Source organism: Tetrao urogallus, assembly GCF_951394365.1.
Source record: "Tetrao urogallus genome assembly, chromosome: 10".
Classification (NCBI taxonomy): Eukaryota; Metazoa; Chordata; class Aves; order Galliformes; family Phasianidae; genus Tetrao; species Tetrao urogallus.
In genome coordinates, this window is record NC_136823.1 from 11,730,635 (window position 1) to 11,746,921 (window position 16,287).

General features: G+C 68.7%; 5 protein-coding genes across 5 annotated transcripts; 4 read left to right on the forward strand and 1 right to left on the reverse strand.

Annotated features, from left to right (window-relative positions):
• Window positions 1-204: 204 nt before the first annotated feature.
• On the forward strand, window positions 205-1,119 carry JAGN1 (jagunal homolog 1; the record flags this gene model as incomplete). The annotated part of the gene is made up of 2 exons (XM_079540204.1): window positions 205-293; window positions 498-1,119. The coding sequence occupies 2 exons, from the start codon at window positions 205-207 to the stop codon at window positions 958-960; spliced, it is 552 nt and encodes a 183-aa protein (XP_079396330.1). The 3' UTR covers window positions 961-1,119.
• A 66-nt stretch (window positions 1,120-1,185) lies between these two features.
• On the forward strand, window positions 1,186-4,802 carry IL17RE (interleukin 17 receptor E; the record flags this gene model as incomplete). Its single annotated transcript, XM_079540188.1, is given in 17 exon segments — window positions 1,186-1,250; window positions 1,252-1,366; window positions 1,458-1,473; window positions 1,749-1,904; window positions 2,021-2,118; window positions 2,188-2,311; window positions 2,378-2,517; window positions 2,592-2,660; window positions 2,751-2,817; window positions 2,888-3,069; window positions 3,172-3,219; window positions 3,294-3,339; window positions 3,420-3,568; window positions 3,640-3,708; window positions 3,800-3,851; window positions 3,924-4,025; window positions 4,174-4,802. Coding segments are annotated over 17 exon segments (2,127 nt in total).
• A 68-nt stretch (window positions 4,803-4,870) lies between these two features.
• On the forward strand, window positions 4,871-8,796 carry IL17RC (interleukin 17 receptor C; the record flags this gene model as incomplete). The annotated part of the gene is given in 19 exon segments (XM_079540291.1): window positions 4,871-4,880; window positions 4,978-5,048; window positions 5,054-5,288; window positions 5,291-5,535; window positions 5,604-5,625; window positions 5,701-5,996; window positions 6,084-6,195; window positions 6,264-6,308; window positions 6,412-6,551; window positions 6,648-6,707; window positions 6,840-6,894; window positions 7,007-7,191; window positions 7,263-7,313; window positions 7,390-7,560; window positions 7,625-7,708; window positions 7,786-7,843; window positions 7,912-8,007; window positions 8,080-8,118; window positions 8,210-8,796. Coding segments are annotated over 19 exon segments (2,562 nt in total).
• A 191-nt stretch (window positions 8,797-8,987) lies between these two features.
• Window positions 8,988-11,445, forward strand: CRELD1 (cysteine rich with EGF like domains 1; the record flags this gene model as incomplete). Its single annotated transcript, XM_079540200.1, has 10 exons — window positions 8,988-9,185; window positions 9,689-9,771; window positions 9,839-9,949; window positions 10,025-10,116; window positions 10,194-10,370; window positions 10,476-10,571; window positions 10,654-10,737; window positions 10,842-10,937; window positions 11,015-11,158; window positions 11,225-11,445. 10 exons carry the CDS (start codon window positions 8,988-8,990, stop codon window positions 11,443-11,445), a joined length of 1,302 nt encoding a protein of 433 aa, XP_079396326.1.
• Window positions 11,446-12,094: 649 nt separating this feature from the next.
• Window positions 12,095-15,192, reverse strand: PRRT3 (proline rich transmembrane protein 3; the record flags this gene model as incomplete). The annotated part of the gene is made up of 3 exons (XM_079540182.1): window positions 12,095-13,776; window positions 14,063-14,203; window positions 14,277-15,192. The coding sequence occupies 3 exons, from the start codon at window positions 15,190-15,192 to the stop codon at window positions 12,095-12,097; spliced, it is 2,739 nt and encodes a 912-aa protein (XP_079396308.1).
• Between the last annotated feature and the right edge of the window lie 1,095 nt (window positions 15,193-16,287).

Genomic DNA, 16,287 nt, shown 5'->3' on the forward strand with positions numbered 1-16,287 from the left:
CAGCCCGGTGAGCAGGTGGGGTGCGGCGGGGCGCGGTGCCCGCGGCGAGGTGCGGAGGGCGGGCCCGGGGGCCGTGGCAGGCCGGGGGGTACCGCGCCCTGCGGTGTCCCTGCGGCTGTCGTGGGTGGGTGGTCACGGGAAGGTGGGATGGAGGCCATGGGGTCCTCCCTGGGGTCCCCTCACTCTGTGTCCCTGCAGGCAGCTATGGCGTCTCGAGGTGGGCCCCGTGCTGCCGGCACTGATGGCAGCGACTACCGGCACCGAGAGCGCGTGGCTTCGCACTACCAGATGAGGTAGGTGTCACGGAGCCTCTGCTCCCCAAACTGCGGGGCTGTGCCCTCATCGGGGCCGTGACAGGGTGATGCACCTCCGGGCCACGTGCCCATCACGTCCTTGACAAATCCGTGTCGATGCTGGGCCGTGATGGGGCTGTGACCCCACCAGGCTGTGACAGAGCCGTGTCCCAGCTGTGCTGTGACCGTGCTGTGTCCCCACAGCGTGGCCCTGAAGTCAGAGATCAAGAAACTGACCTACGTGCACGTGGGGCTGTGGCTGCTGCTGCTGGCACAGATGTGTGTGGGGCACCTCAAGCTGCTGCCCCACGATCGTGTGGCCATGCCCTACCAGTGGGAGTACCCCTACCTGCTCAGCATCCTGCCCTCACTACTGGGCCTGCTCTCCTTCCCCCGCAACAACATCAGCTACCTGGTGCTGTCCATGATCAGTGCCGGGCTCTTCTCTGTGGCGCCGCTCATCTACGGGGCCATGGAGATGTTCCCTATGGCTCAGCAGCTCTATCGGCACGGCAAGGCGTACCGCTTCATCTTCGGCTTCTCTGCCGTCTCCGTCATGTACCTGGTGGTGGTGGTGGCCGCCCAGGTGCACGGCTGGCAGCTCTACTACAGCAAGAAGCTGCTGGACTCGTGGTTCACCAGCACGCAGGAGAAGAAGAAGAAATGAGGGGGGTTGGGTAGAGGCTCTGTGTGCCACGCGTGGAGCGTTTGGGGGCTGCTGGTGGTGCTGCAGGGCGGCTGCTGCGGGTGCGGAGGTCTCCGGGGCTGAGCCCGGTGCTGGGACTGCGATCGCGTGTCACCGTACGGAAATAAAGCCCCTCCCGTGCTTTCCCACTCGTGTCTGCGCCGCCGCAATCAGGTCGCGGGCGGGGCCGCACGTGTTGCCGGAGGAATGCGGCGGGGCCGGCCCGGGGCGGGGAGCCGACACCGGAGGTGGGAACGGAGCTCGGCTACGGCACTCGGCCATGGGCTGCCCGGTGCGCTCCGTCGCTCTCCTCGCCGCCGCCGCGTTGTTGCTGCTGCCGCCGCCCGCCCGTCCTGCCGTGCCCCGCCCGCGGGTTTCCGCCAACTTCGTGAGCGCCGGGGCAATGGGAACGGGGAAAAGGGAACAGGGAGTGGGGGTGGCGGACGGGGCCGCGCTCATCCCCGTCTCTTTGCTTGCAGGACTGCCGGGCCAACGGTGAGTGGGGCCGCGGGGCTGTGCTCCCGGTGTGCGGGGCGGCGGCGGCGGGGCGGGCCAGGGTGGGGGGCTCTCCGGTGGGGCCGAGATCGGTGCTGGGCTTGGAGCGGAGCGATGCGGGGCGGTTCCCGGTGCGCGGGGTTCCCCCTCGTAAGGGATCTCTGTGTGTGGGGATCTCCCTCGCCGGGCCATTCCGGTGTGCGGGGATCCCCTTCGCGAGGACTCTCCCGGTGCAAGGCATGGCCCCGTGCACGGCTCCTCTCCTCTCCCGGCAGCCGACAGCACGCTGACCCGGCCCCGTTGCCGCCGGGGAGACCCCACCGGGCCACCGCTGACCCCGCCCGCCCTGGCGTTGAGCACGGCGCGGCTGTGCCAGCCCTCGCTGCCCTGCCAGCCCTGCCTGCGGGTGCGTCTGGCCGTCCCGGCTGCAGGTACAGGCTGTTCTCAGGGATGGGCCCCCCTTGTCCTCTGGGGGAACCCTGGCAGGGGACACCCCGGCCGCGGGATCGTCCCACCCGTGTCAGCAGCAGCCGTTGGCATCCTGCAGGAATCCACGGGCTGCAGCTTGACTTCCTGGAGCTGGGCTCTAACCGGGTTGGGTGGCTGCAGGTGTGGCAGCGGCACCAGGCACCAGGCGATGTGCCGGTGAGTGCGGGGCACGCCGCAGGGATGGGGATGGGCGGTGGGGCCGCGCTCACCCCCTGCTCCCCATAGTGGCAGGTTCAGTTCGACTGCTTCCCGGCGGAAAGTGGGCGGCGGGTCCTGGTGACCCTGCATACCATCCCTGACAGAGGCCTGGCCATCAGCCGCAGCCACGTGGTTGCCATCCAGCTGCAGGGTAAGGCTGGAAGGGAATGGGGTGCTTGTAAGGGTTGGCACTGACTGACCCTCCCTGTGCTCCCAGGGCCCGTCTTCACCCACACCTGGCTCCCTGAAGTGCGGGCCATCGAGGTGGCTGTGCCCGAAGGCCCTGCGCTGGTGGTGCGGCTGTGCCATCAGCTGGCCTTGGAGTGTGAGGAACTGCCACAGCCCTTCCACCGCCAGGTAGCAGCCAGCGGGATGCGGTCCCCGGGGGTCCCTGCATTCCCAGCATCCTCACATTCCCTCTGTGCCTGCAGCTCCTGGTGCCGGGCGGCCACCACGTCTCACTGCCGTATGAGTTCCTGGTGCCCTGCCTTTGTGTTGAGGTGTGATCCCCATTGCACCCCTGTGCGCGCTGATCCGCACAGCGATGGGACGCGGGTGGCAGACACATGGTGCTGTGCTCTGCTCCCCAGGCCTCCTATCCACACCGTGACAGCCTGCGCAGCAAGCGCTGCCCCTTCCGTGAGCGGCCGGACGCCTGTGAGTGCCTGAAGGGACCCTGGGGAGGGCACACTGTCTCCTGGCCACCCTACTGATCTTATCCCCACAGATGGCCCTGACCTATGGTCCTCAGTGCACTTCCATGACTACAGCAGCAAGGACCAGATGGCCATGGTGCTGAGTGCCAGCTGTCCCCTGCATCCCCGGGCCACCCTGTGCTGGAGGGAGGCGGCAGCTGAAGCTGCACCGTGCCACAGTGTCCCCAACTCCACGGCAAGTGAGGAGGATCAGGTGAGGGGACATGGCTGCAGGGCACCCACTGGACCCCAGGATGTCCAAGGGTGCAGTGCATGCCTGGGGACAGATGGTGACACTCTCACTGTCCCTTGCCAGGCGTACACACTGGACAGTGTGGATGTGCACCCCCTGCTCTGCTTCAGGGTAAGCCCCCGGGGCGGTACCGGCTGGGAAGGTGCCAGACAGGGTGCACAGGTGACCCCATGTCCCCTCCTCAGTTCTCCTATGGGAACAGCAGCCACGTGGAGTGCCCCCACCGCACAGGTGAGCCCATGGGTTTGGGATGTTGTCTCTTCCCCCTCAGGCACCCCATCGTGCTACAGTGTGTGTTCTCTCTTTACCAGACACTGCTTGGAACGTGTCCCTGAGTGCCAGGGGACTGCAGCTCCGCCTGTGCCTCACCTCCCGTGTCCCCGCGTCCTTCAGCGCAGCGCTGTGCCAGCGCCGGGGCGGGCGCTGTGAGCCTGAGGCTCCTGTCTACACCGTCACGCGGGTGAGTGATGTAGGACAGGGGAGCTCAGGGGGGCAAGCTTTGCCACACTGACCCTGCCTCGTGTTTTGCAGCCAGAGAGCTCTGCTCCAGGGGAGCTGGCGCTGCTGCTGCCGGTGCAGATCCTGGGCAGCTGCGTGTTGGTAAGGTGACCCCCAGCCCCGCTGTGCTGCCCGCATCAGGGTGGGGGGCCAAATCCCAAATCCTGCCCCGCTCATCCATCTCCCCACCCAGGTCTGGCGCTCAGATGTGCGCTTCGCCCGCAAGCAGCTGCTCTGTCCTGATGGTGAGCGGAGCCCCAGGGCTGGTGGGGATCGGGCAGTGTGTCATGGCTGCCCGCTCACTGCACCTCTCCCAGTCTCACACAGGCACTTTGGGCTGCTGGGGCTGGCGCTGGCCCTGGGGCTGGTGGTGACCGTGCTGCTCCTGAACTGCCGCAGCACCTGGAGGATGCCTAACGGTGAGAGGCAGCGGTTTGGGCAAGGGCCGGGGCACCCCGAGGGCTGGGACGCTCCAGGCAGGGGGAAGGTCCCGGGGCGGTGGGACGCTGCAGTTCCACTGAGGTTGCTCAGAGCAGGGCAGTCACTGCTGTCCCCTCTGTCCTGCAGGTGAGGCAGCACGTAGCCGCCCGGTGCTGCTGCTGTACTCTCCTGATTCGGAGGAGCACCTGGCACTGGTGTGCGCCCTGGCCGAGCTGCTGCGCGTGGGGCTGGGCTGCGAGGTGCGCCTGGACCTGTGGGAAGCGGGCGGTGTGGGGCAGGCGGGGGCCCTGCCCTGGCTCTATGCTCAGCGCAGCCACGTGGGCCGCGAGCGGGGCACCGTCCTGCTGCTCTGGAGCCGGGGCAGCTCTCGGCTCTTCCGTTTATGGCGAGGGGGTGAAGGCGGTGGGGAGCCCCGCGACGCACACGATGTCTTCGGGGCGGCCATGGCGTGCTTGCAGGGCGAGCTGGGGGCGGCGGGGCGAGGCCGGGGCTGGGTGCTGGTGTACTTCAGCCGGCTCTGCAGCCCCCGCGACGTGCCGCGGCCCCTGCGGCCCCTGCCCACCTACCGCCTGCCCCAGGAGCTGCCCGGCCTGCTGGGCGCGCTGCGGGGCGGCTCCCCGCCCTCCTGCCGGCACCTCCGCGGCCGGGCCGAGGGGCTGCTGCTCCGGCTGCTGGAGGCTGAGGCCGGCAAGGGGGCGGCGGGAGGCGGCTCCGGGGGGGGGGCGGGCTCCCCGCTTCAGCCTGCCGGTACCTGAGCGTCTGCAGCGGGGCTGAGCTCGGGCAGAGCGTGGGCCGGGGGCCACACGGAGGACGGAGGCACTCGATGCAGCCGGGCTGAACGAGCGGCTGCAGGAGAGCGGCCCGGAACGGAACGGAGCGGGGCTGGAGTACGGGCACAGCCCTGGGGCTGGGCAGCCGGGCTTCCGGCAGGGCCTGCTACGGAGGAGAGAGCGGGCCTCGCACGGGGCGGCCACGGCTGGGAGAGGCGGCTGGGCAGCTCCTGTGACGGCGGGGTGCCCGGCAGGGCCCAGACGGGCTCCTCGCGCCTGGTCGTGGCTGCGTCGAATGGAATAAAAGCGCTGTTTACGTTTCCCCGCGTCGCTTGCTCTGGTGCTTTGGGGCTGCCGGCCCGGTGCGCTCACCCCTGGGCGGGCCCCGGCAGCACCGCAACCCCGCGCCCGTCGGGGGCAAACCGGGCCGCGCCGCTCCACGCGACCGCAGGAGCCCGGTGTGCGGGATCCGTGCGGGGCAGAGCGGGGCAGGCCCCACCCCGGGGCGGTCCCGGGAGCTCGGGAGCGGAGCAGGAAGCGGGAGTCAGCGGTGGTGGCGGCGGCGGGGACCGTGGGCTGGGAGCGGGGCCGTGGGGCCGGGGCCATGGGGTGCCCCGGCCCCACCGGGCGCGCCCCGGGGCGGCTGCTGCTGCTGCTGCTGCTGCTGCTGGCGGCGGGCGTGCGCGGGGCTCCCCGCGACGCCGTGATCTGCTCGCAGGTGTGTCGGCGTGGCGGGGGCAGCGGGGCCGCGGGGCCGGGCCGCGTCCTCACGCCTCCTGCCCGCAGGGCCTCGCCTGCCGCCTGCTCGGTAAGTGCCCGCGCCGCGGCCCCGCTGCCGGGCGGAGAGGAGCGGCGCTGACTCGGTCCCGCTCTGCCCCCGCAGACGCCGACGTGCTGTGCGGGACGGAGCCCGCGGCGCCGGGCCCGGGGCTGGCGCTGCTGGGTCTGCGGCTGGAGCCGGCGCTGCGCTGCGCGGAGCCGGGCGGCTGCTCGCCGTGTCTGCGGGCACGGCTGCGCCTGGGCCTCGAGCCCGAGGATGGTGTCGGTGACGCGGGGACGGCCGCCTCGCCCCGGCGCGACGTCGCGGCGCTGCTGCTGCTCTCCGCTCACGGGTTCGCCTCGTCCCGCTGCGTGGCCGTGGAGGTCCGCGCATCCTCCGCTCTGCCCGGCCGGCCCCTGGTACGTCTGCGCCGCGGTCGGGCGGGGGGGCGGGCCGGGACCGTGGCACGTGGGATGTGGGCACGGCGCTGTGGTTTTCCTGCGCAGGGCTCGGTGCGGTTCCGCTGCTTCGAGGCACCGCTGGGCTCGGAGCTGCACGTCGCCGCCTACGGCAGCGCACGCGGCCGCCGCCGGCTGAGCCAGAGGAGGCGGCTGCCAGGTGAGCCCCGGCCCTGCTGCGCCGCCCCACGCCTCCTCGCCCTCTCACCCTATTTACTATTCCTGCAGACTGCTCGTGGCCCGCTGCCCGGGCTGCCATCCCGCAGTGCCAAGGTAGGTGCCCGTGGCTCCGTGCTGGGCTCCCAGCTGGCCGTGCCGCTGGTGTGGGAGGCATTGGGGCACCTGGCACAGGGTGCCCTGAGCCGCCCGCATGCAGTGCCCAGGCTGCAGGTGTCGACGGGGTTGACGGCAGTGCTGGTGGAGGTGCAGGTGGCCACAGTGGAGCTCAACTATACCCTGCGGCTCTACCACAACCACAGCCACGGTGCCAGCGGGTCGGGACGCGTAGTGACGGCAGTGAGTGCCTGCCCCTTCCTATCCCAACACTGCTGCCGTCACCCCGCTGTGGGGTGGTGTGCTGTGGGGTGACCCACGTCTCACTCTTGGTCACAGAGTGGGCCCATGAACTACAGCGTGCCACTGGAGGAGGTGCTGCCCTGCCTCTGCCTGCAGGTAGGAGCCGGGCTGGGCGCGGCAGGGACACAGCGGGAGGTGGGAAGGTGTCACCATCCCAGGGGGGCCAGCTGGGTGTGAACAACACGGGCACCCTAAATCGTTTTTCTGCTCTCTCTTCTCCACCCACAGGTCTGGCCGGAGATCCAGGACCCGCTGCGTGCCACCCTGTGCCCTTTCTCCCATGGTACCAACACTGGGGTGGGACATCCATAGGGATACTGGGACATGGGCAGACGCACCATGGTGATGCACCGAGACCCCCGGGAACCCACGCACAGACCCCTCTCCCCATGCAGATGCAGCAGCGTGGGAGCGACTGTGGGTGCAGACCCAGCTGGTGCTGCATGATGTGGGGCAAACATTCACCTGCTTTGTCTCCGCACCCTGCGACCTCCCAGCTGAGCTGGTGCCCTGCTGGAGCCCGGCACCTGCTGCGCCGTGCCATGCCCTGCCCGGCTTGCAGCAGCCTGTCACCGGGCAGGTGAGCATCCTCGTGGAGCCAGGACATGCCAAAGGGATGCATGGCACTGATGGGCTGCCCTCTGCCTGCAGGGACCACAGGAGTTCCAAGCGCTGCAGCCACACCCCAATCTCTGTGTGCAGGTAGCAGGCATCCTCGCCCCGTGGCTGCCCCACAGTTACTCCACCGCCATCTTATCCAATTAGTTCTCTCCTGCAGGTGAGGAGCAGCGGGAGGGTCCGGCTGACACAGTGCCTGCGGGACCGTGAGCACCCTGGAGTGCTGCCTGGCCATGCAGACGACATCCTGGTGATGGAGCCTGGAGGGAACACATCACTCTGCGCCCTGCAGCGGGGCAACTGCGTACCGCTCGCCAGCTTTGCTGCCGTGGTAAGGGTCGAGGGTCCCCCTGGTCCCTGTGGCTGAGGGTACTGCCACCATGCCTCTGGCTCAGCTGTACCCCCTGCAGGAAGCCGGCCGCCCGGGGCTGCTGGAGCAACAGCTGCAGGAGGACGTGGCATCGGGGCAGTGTATGCAGGTCAGTGCATGGGCAGCATCTGGCAGGCACTGATGGGCCGGCACGTGACGTTGTGTGATGTGTCCTTGTGCCCACAGCTCTGGCGTCCTGAAAACGGCAGTGGGGTCACACTGTGGGCTTGTCCCATGCACAAGTGTGAGTAAAAGGAAGGGATGCTGCAGGTGCCAGGGGTATGGGATAGGTGGTGACGCTGTGCCCCACAGACATGCGTGCCCGCTGGGCGCTGGCCTGGCTGGGGGTGCTGGTGTGTGCCGCCTGCATCCTGCTGCTGCTGCTGCTGAAGAAGGAGGACATGAAGGGTGAGCACAGTGGGGCTGCACGTGGCCAAAATTGCATGCTCAGCACTGTGTCACCCTCTCTGTTCCCTGCAGTTTGGCTCAAGTCTCTGCGCACTGGGCGTGGTTCCAAGGGTGAGTAGTGGGGATCACTCTGTGGGGCTGAGTCCCCTATGGGGCCACCCCCGTGGGGTTCTTGGGGGCCACCACTGATGCTGTCCCACAGCCCCGTTGCGGGGACGCCGCGCACTCCTCCTGCATGCGGCAGAGCCGGTGGCAGAGCGTGCAGCCTGCGCGCTGGCAGCAGCCCTGCGCCCGATGGGGATGGCGGTGGTGGCTGCGCCAGGCGGTGGCAGTGGGGTGGCGGCTTGGGGGCCGCTGCCGTGGCTGCATGCGCTGCACCAGAAGGCGCTGCGGGGTGGGGACACTGTCGTCCTCCTCCTGTCCCCGGCGGCTGAGGCTGCTGCCAGGCGGTGGGAGGATGCCGCCGGGGGTGTGTCAAGGGCTGGGGACGCTTCTAGTGGCCCCAGTCCCCCGCACGACCCCGGCAATGAGGTGGAACCATGCGAAGCCTTTGCTGCAGCTCTGTCCTGTGCCATCCCGGTGCTGTCTGCGGGCGCTGGGCGCTACGTGGTGGCCCGGTTGGAGCCCGCAGTGACATCAGTGCCCCAAGTGCTGCGGGCAGCCCCAGCCTTTGTGTTGCCCAGCGAGGCCGTGGGCTTTCTGCAGGCGCTGGCGGGGCGCCGTGGCTGCCGGCTGGAGCTCCACGCGGCCGCGGTGGCCGAGAGGCTGCGGAGGGCACTGGGTGAATAAAGAGCGATGTGGCCCGAAGTCCTTGGTGTGGCTGTGAAAAAAGGGCGGTGGCGCCTTTAAGGCGGCTCCCGGAGGGCTGTACGGATTGGCTGCGGGATGAGGGGCGGGGCGTGGCGCGCGGCGCCGATTGGCGGAGGGAGGTGGGAGCTGAGTCAGCGGGCGCGGCGCACGCCGAGGGGCGGGGCTGGAGGATGGGGCCGCGGCGGCGCCTGGCGGCCGCGCTGCTGCCGCTGCCGGGCGGACGCGGGGGGGCCCGGCTCGGGGCCGCGCTGCTGGGGGCCGCGCTCCTCGGGGGGGTCCTCCTAGGAGCAGCGGGCAGTGAGACCCCCCCGGGGGACGGGGCCGAGCCCTGCCGAGCCTGCCGCGGCCTCGCCGAGAGCTTCAGCAGGGTGCGGAGCTGGGGCGGGGGGGGGGAAAAGGGTGGGGGAGGACAGCATGGCGGTGAGATGGGGAGGGGGAGCACGGGGGTGGTGGGGTGGGGTGTATGGAGGTGATGAGAGACGTGGTGATGGATAGGCCACGTTGGTGATATCTGGGGGGGAGGTTGACAACCTGAGCTGGGATCTTACAGGGAGATAACGTGGGGATTATGTAGGCGGTGCTGGGAGGGGAAGAACGGGGTGATGGCGTGCAGGGCACAGGGGGTGGCATGGTTTGGTGGAGGGGGATGAGGAGAGACATGGTTTGGGAGGGGATGGGTGATGTGGCTGGGGGGATGCAAGAGGTGATATGGCTCTTGGGGGGAGGCAGGGGGATGGCCTGGGAATGACAGAGTGCAGGGGAGGACAGTCCTGGGGAAGTGGGCTGAGGGTAACCCTGTGTGGGGGCTGTATCCATGTTGGGAGGGCTCAGCTGTGGGGTCCTACGGTGTCTGGGCCCCCTGCATGCCCAGGGAATGGAACAAACGGAGCACGAAGGCTTCGGTGGGGGCAACACGGCCTGGGAGGAGGAGAAGCTGGCCAAGTACAAGCACAGGTGAGCTGGTGCACATTGTGGGGACAGCCTTCGGAGATCTTCCGTAACCATCAGCATGACCCCACAGTGAGACACGGCTGCTGGAGGTGCTGGAGAGCGTGTGTCCCCCCCAGGACTTTGCCTGCCACCAGCTGCTGGAGCGCAGCGAGGAGCACGTGGAGCAATGGTGGTTCCACGAGTGAGTGGGGGACATGGGGCTGAGGGATGGCATACAGGGGGGCACAGGGCTTGAGTATTGTGTGTGTGTCCCCAGGCGACAGCAGCACCCCGACTTCTTCCAGTGGCTGTGCATGGAGCGCCTGGCGCTGTGCTGCCCACCGGGCACCTATGGCCCTGACTGCTTGCGTAAGTCCTGCAGTGAGCACAGGGGAATGGGAAGGGAGGTGCCCCGTGTCCTCACCTTCCCTCCCATGTCCTCACAGCCTGTGCCGGTGGCCTCCAGCAACCCTGCAGTGGCAATGGGCGCTGTGATGGAGAAGGGACGCGGGGTGGCACCGGGCTGTGCGTCTGCAGCCCCGGCTATGGAGGTCCTTTCTGTGCCGAGTGTGGAGATGGCTACTATGAGGCATCACGCAACCAGAGCCAGCTGCTGTGTGCAGGTAAGCACTGTGCTGTGTTGTACTGAGGGCTTTGTGCCCACCACCTTGTGCCCACCACCTTGTGCCCACCACCTTGTGCTCACCACCCTGTGCCCACCCTTGCAGAGTGCTACCCGGCCTGCGGGCGCTGCACAGGGCCAGAGGACTCCAGCTGCCTGCGCTGCAAGAGGGGCTGGGTGCTGCACGAGCACCGCTGCATCGGTTGGTGCACAGAGATGTGGGGCTGGATATTGGGGTGGGGGTCCCGGGAGAGTGCCGTGGGTTCATTGCCTCTGATCCGCAGATATTGATGAGTGCGGCACGGAGATGGCACACTGCAGGGCCAACCAGTTTTGTGTCAACACTGAGGGCTCCTACGAGTGCCGAGGTGCGAGGGCAGCGGGGTAGCAATGAGGTGGCAATATGGGATGGCCCCCTTCAGCTGTGGCAGCCCCCCATCTTCCTTTCTGTTCCCTCCTCAATACGCTGCAGATTGCTCTACTGCCTGCATCGGCTGCATGGGCGCAGGGCCGGCGCGTTGCAAGAAGTGCAACAAGGGCTACCGGCGGGATGGGGCCAAGTGCCTGGGTGAGTGCTCTTGGCACACCTGTAGGGGGGATGTGGTGCCCAGTGCCCCCACGCCACTACCTGGGCGCTCCCTGCAGACGTGGATGAGTGCACCAGCAGCGAGGAGCCCATCTGCACAGGGCTGCAGGAGGTGTGCGAGAACACGGAGGGCGGCTATCGCTGCATCTGCGCCCCGGGCCACGTGCGCAGGGATGGGCAGTGTGTGGAGGACAAACCCCCCGGTATGGCACGGGTTTGGGGAGGGGGGCACGGAGGGATGCCCTCACCCACCATTGTCATCCCTGCAGATGCCCCAGAGAAAGGATTCTTTGATGATGTGACGGATGATGAGGTGGTGGTGCTGCAGCAGATGTTTTTCGGGGTGATGATCTGCGCCCTGGCCACGCTGGCTGCCAAGGGTGACATGGTGTTCACCGCCATCTTCATCGGTGCCGTGGCCGCCATGGCCGGCTATTGGCTGTCCGATCGCAGCGACCGCGTCCTGGATGGCTTCATGAAGGGCAGATAGCTGTGAGCGGGGGGTTGTGCGTGGGGCCCTGCATGTACCCCCCCACTGGTAAGAGTAGGGACCTCGTCCTCCCCACCTTGTCCTATGCAGAAGTGGGGTCCTGCAGGTGCAGCACTGCTGAGGGGGCACAGCATGCTGCCCCCCACCTCTTGCGTGTTGGGGCATTCTGCCATAGGGATTGTGGTCCCCCTTCCCAGCACAGCACGGAGGATAGGGAGAGGAGAAGGGGGGGCAGGGTCCCCCCACCCCAAGCTCAGCTCCCCATCCCTAAATCCTCTTCCTTGTGTTCCCAGGGCAGAGCCCTTGTGCTTCCCCTCCCCAGCCCCTGTGTCCCCAGACAGGGCGAGTGTGGCTGGGGAGGTTGGGGGGTGGCAGTGGCCCTCAGCTCAACGCTGGTCCTGGGGGGGCCTCTCTGGATGCATGCACGTGGCAGTCGCATTCGTCCGTGGTCTGTCCGTCCGTCGAGGTGTGCTCATATCTGTGTGTGTATCTCAGGAATTAAAGCTCTGCACACCCACCATGGCTGCTGGGGGGCACAGGGCGCAGGGGCCTCCTGGTTGGGTCATAAACTTTATTTCTCTTTTTTTGGCACAAACGGAGCTGGCTGAGGGTCACAGCAGGAGGGGATGTGGCTGTGCGAGGTGACACCTCAGAGCTCAATGGTGTCGCTGGAGAGGCTGCGGGCGTCCACCTGCCTGCTGAGCGCCAGGAAGCTGCGCCGCGCCTCAGGCTCGGAGCTGGGGGGCTGCAGGGCCGGGGGGGTCTCCTGGTGGGCCAGCAGCTGCACCCGGCTTGGCGCCTCCTCCAACGGCAAGCTGTCGGGCGAGGACAGGCCGTGCCGCCACGGGTTCCAGCTGATCTTCAGCGAGAAGCTCTCCATGGAGCTGACGGAGACATCGGCCTCTCCGCGGGGCAGCTCGGTCAGGGAGCTGCAGCGCACCATGCTGGTTTGGGGCTCGAAGGTGCGGATGGAGGCCCCGGAGCCGCGGCGCGGCCGCCCAAACAGCCCCTCGCGCAGCAGGTGCCGGCGGCACAGCGCCTGGTCGATGCTGCGCCGCAGGTCGATGGGGGATGGCGGGCGGAAGACCAGTTCGCCCAGCGAGGCCGAAGAGCCGTGCTCACGGATGGCTGCCACCGCCACGTTGGGGCACTTGGGGCTGAGGCCCGGCGTCCCCGCAGCCACGGCCGCGTTGCTGTCCTTCAGCGCCCGCAGCGGGAGCTGCTCGGCCGGGTTGCGGATGAGGCTCTTGGAGATGTCTCCGGTGGGCGCATGCTCATAGCAGTTGTTGGGATATTCGGGCGCTTGGGCCTTGCGCCCGGCGCAGAAGTACCGCACGGCTTTGGCCCAGCACGAGTGCCCCGCGGCCTCCTCCCTCCGTCCCCGCCACAGCGGCTCGGCCGCCCCCAGCAGCACTGCCAGCCCTACGCCCGCCTCTCCCACCCGCATCCATCCCATTGCCGCCCAGCAGGGCCACCCGCAGCGCCCGGCCGGGCCCACGCCGCCCCGCAACCACGCGGCGCTGAGCAGCTGCAGCGCGCAGCACGGCACGCCCAGCAGCCCCGCTGCCAGCAGCGCCCGTGCCCCGCATCGCAGCCCCTCGCGACGGGACCCCCGCCAGCCGCCCCTCAGCCCCCCCAGGAGCAGCAGTGTGGCAAACACGCAGCCCACCCCGTGCAGCGCTAACCCTGCGCCTAAACCCCATCGTGGCCACAGCAGATCGGCCGCCACAGGGGCGAGGCACTGCAGCACGGCCGTGACCCCCAGCGCGGGCAGCCCCCCCAAGGAGGGGGGCAGCAGGCAGAGCTGTGCCATGCGCTGCAGGCGGCCCAGCAGCAGAGCGAAGGCTCCCAGCAGCAGCGTGAAGGGCACGGAGCAGAGCAGCAGTGTGCAGCGGGGCGGCAGCCGGCCCCGTGCCCCATACGGATCCAGCAGCAGGAAGGTGCCCCGCAGCAGGCTGGCGGCCAGCAGCAGCCCCGTGGTGCCCAGCAGTAGGGCGCAGTGGGGTGGCCGCTGCAGGATGGTCCCCCCCAGCCCCGCTGTGCAGCCCAGTGCCAGCAGCAGGCACAGCGCGGCCCCCACATAGGCGTGCACGGCCCAGGCGATGCGAAGGGGACGGCGTAGTTCAGCCCAGCCCGCTGCTGTCGTGTTGGAGCTCCCAGCAGTGCATGAAGCCCCCGTACAGATGCTGGGCTCTGAGGAGGGCTCGCTGGGCTCCGGCTTCATGGGACGCCATGGGGCGCGCTGCGTTGTCACCCATACCACTCCCTGCTGCCACGTGGCTGAGGGGACTGCGGTGCTGCTGGCAGCAGGGGGCTGCGTCCCTGCGGCGTCTGCAGGTAGAGAGAGGGCTGTTCGTTAGTGGGGTGCCCCATATGTGGATCTATTGCGATGGCCAATGCTCCAGCTGAGTGCACTGTCTCTGACCCCACAGGGAAGCCCCCTCCTGCCTGGCTCTAACCGCGATAATCCCTATAGGCAGTAGATTAGGGCCATCGCTGGGCACAATCCTGATTGAAGGTGGCACCTCAGCCCAAGATAGCTGCCATCCCCTCGCCCAGCTGGTGGTCACCCCCCAGACCCCATGCTGGGACGGTGCTTGTCCACACTGCAGCTCACCTGAGCGCCTGGTGCTGGATGGTGTCCCTGCTGTGGGGCGCACTGTGGGCACGGTCACCTCGGTGGCATTGGGGATGCTGCCATGCCCCACAGCGCCCCGGACTCGCTGCGGGGAGCCGACATCTTGCTCAGGGAACAGCCCTGTGAGAGAGAGGACAGGTGGCACCCAGGGCTCAGTCACTGTGGGGTGTCTGTGCATCTTGCCAGCTCCTACCTGTATAAGAGGTGCCAGGGGGGGACGTGCTGGAGATGGGCGGCGGTGTGATGCTGGTGCTGAGGGTGGGCTGGGGGTCCCGCAGTCTTGTTGACCTGGCAGGTGCCACATCCCCAGCAGTGGCATTGCTGAGTGGGGCTCTGCGTGTGCTTCTCTGATGCGCAGGCAGCAGCCAAGTCCAGGTCTCAGCCCTCACCTCCTGTGCCATCTTGGGTGACAGCCCATGGGATGGGGCTCTGTGCTCCCCCAGGGTGGAGGCAGGAGCAGTGCTGAGGTGACCCCATAGTCCCTGTTTGCTGCTGCTCGCAGCTGCTGGCTGTCCCCAGGTGTGTGTGGCTGCTGTCACTGCTCCGGTCCCCACTGCTGGCTCTGGGGTCAGGGCAATAGTGGACATGGTTGGCTGAGGGCTGGGAGTGCTGCCTGGCAGGGATGCACTCTGCTCAGGTGGGAGTGTCCCCTGACCTGCCCAGGGTGGCCCTGTGTCTATGGGCACCTGGGGGGATGCCATCCCTGGTGTGGAGCTGTGAGGTAGCTCTGTCTTCCCCCTGGAGCTGTCCTGGCCTTCGGCCCCTCGTCCTTGCCAGGTGAAGGACTCCTCTACCACAGCCAGGGTTGTGTCACCTGCCAGGCTTGCCCCTGTCACCCGAGGTGTCCTAGTGACAGTGCCCAGCTGTGGCAGTTGAGACCAGTGCACAGGACTGCCACCTCTCCAGCGCTCACTCTCGATGTTCCCAGCACCACTCAGCTCCCCCGATGCATCCCAGGCTGGAGGTGTCCCCATGTGTCCCCAGGATGGGACGTGCAGGGGTACCCTGCCCTGCTGTGATGTCTCCTCTGGGGACAGTGTCTCCTGGGCCGTGGTGGAGACCCTGTCAGCCAGGAGCAGCGTCCAGGTGATAAGCCACACTGCAGCCATGGTGAGCCTTCACCTTCACCCTGCGGGGACAGGGGGTTGGTGAATGGGAGTGACGCTGCCTGGGGGTGGGGACTGTCCCTGTTTCCCTGCACTGGGGCCCGTGCCCAGCTGCGCCCCATCCCGGGTGGTTCCTGGCTGCATCCCAGCTGGGCCTATTCCCGGTGTCCCCGGTGCCAGTAGCCCGCATTCCCAACGCTCCCATTTGCAGCGGCCCTGGTGCCGGCAGTCCCCATCCCCAACGTCCCCATCCTCGGTGCGGATGCTCCATGGTGCCTGTGCTGCCCGCACACAGCATCCCCGGCGTCCCCGCTCCCGGTGTCCCCATCCCCCGTGTTCCCGGTACCGACAGCCCCTCTCCGCCGCGCTCCGTTCACCTTGCCGCGTCCCCGGCTGCCTCCCGCCGCCCGCCGCAGCCCGGGGAGGCCCCGAAGCCCGTACCGCCGCAGCCCCCGCTGACCTGCCGCTGCCGCTGCCGCTGCCGGTGCGGGCCGGGCTCTGCGGCGGAGCGGGAGGCGGCGGCAGGCGGTCACGCGCCGCTCCGAGCCGCGGGCACCCGCACCGGGAACCCGCCCGGCACTGGGGCGGGAGGGGCGGTGCGGTGCGGTGCGGCGGGGCAGGGACGGGTTTCCACAGGGGATGCTAAAGCGGGGCAGGCAGCGAAGGCAGCCCTTGTGCCGGTGACACCCAAATCCGGGGGTGACTCTGCGTCCCGGCCACCCGCACCCGGAGGCTGCGTTACCGTGCAGGGCGGCGTTCCCAAAAGGTGCCCCCAAGAGGCGAGGGGCGGCACCGGCACCCCCTGCCCGCTGCTACTGCAGCAGCGCTGCGCCGAGCGCGGGGCCGGGGAATTTGGGCAACGCCGGCCCCACAAAGGCAGCAGGCAGGCGGCTGATCCCGGGATTAGCGGCGGGGAGGCTGCGGGGCGAGCGGGGCAGTGCCGGCCTCACCCTGCGCACGGGCGGGCTGCGCCCTCCGCCCCCGGTATCTCAGCCGCCGCGGTTCCTCCGGCTCCACGCAGCTCCCGCATCCCCGTGCCGCCGGCGCTCTCCCGCTCTGCCCGGTGCCACCGCACCCCGGCGCATCACCCCCACGTCT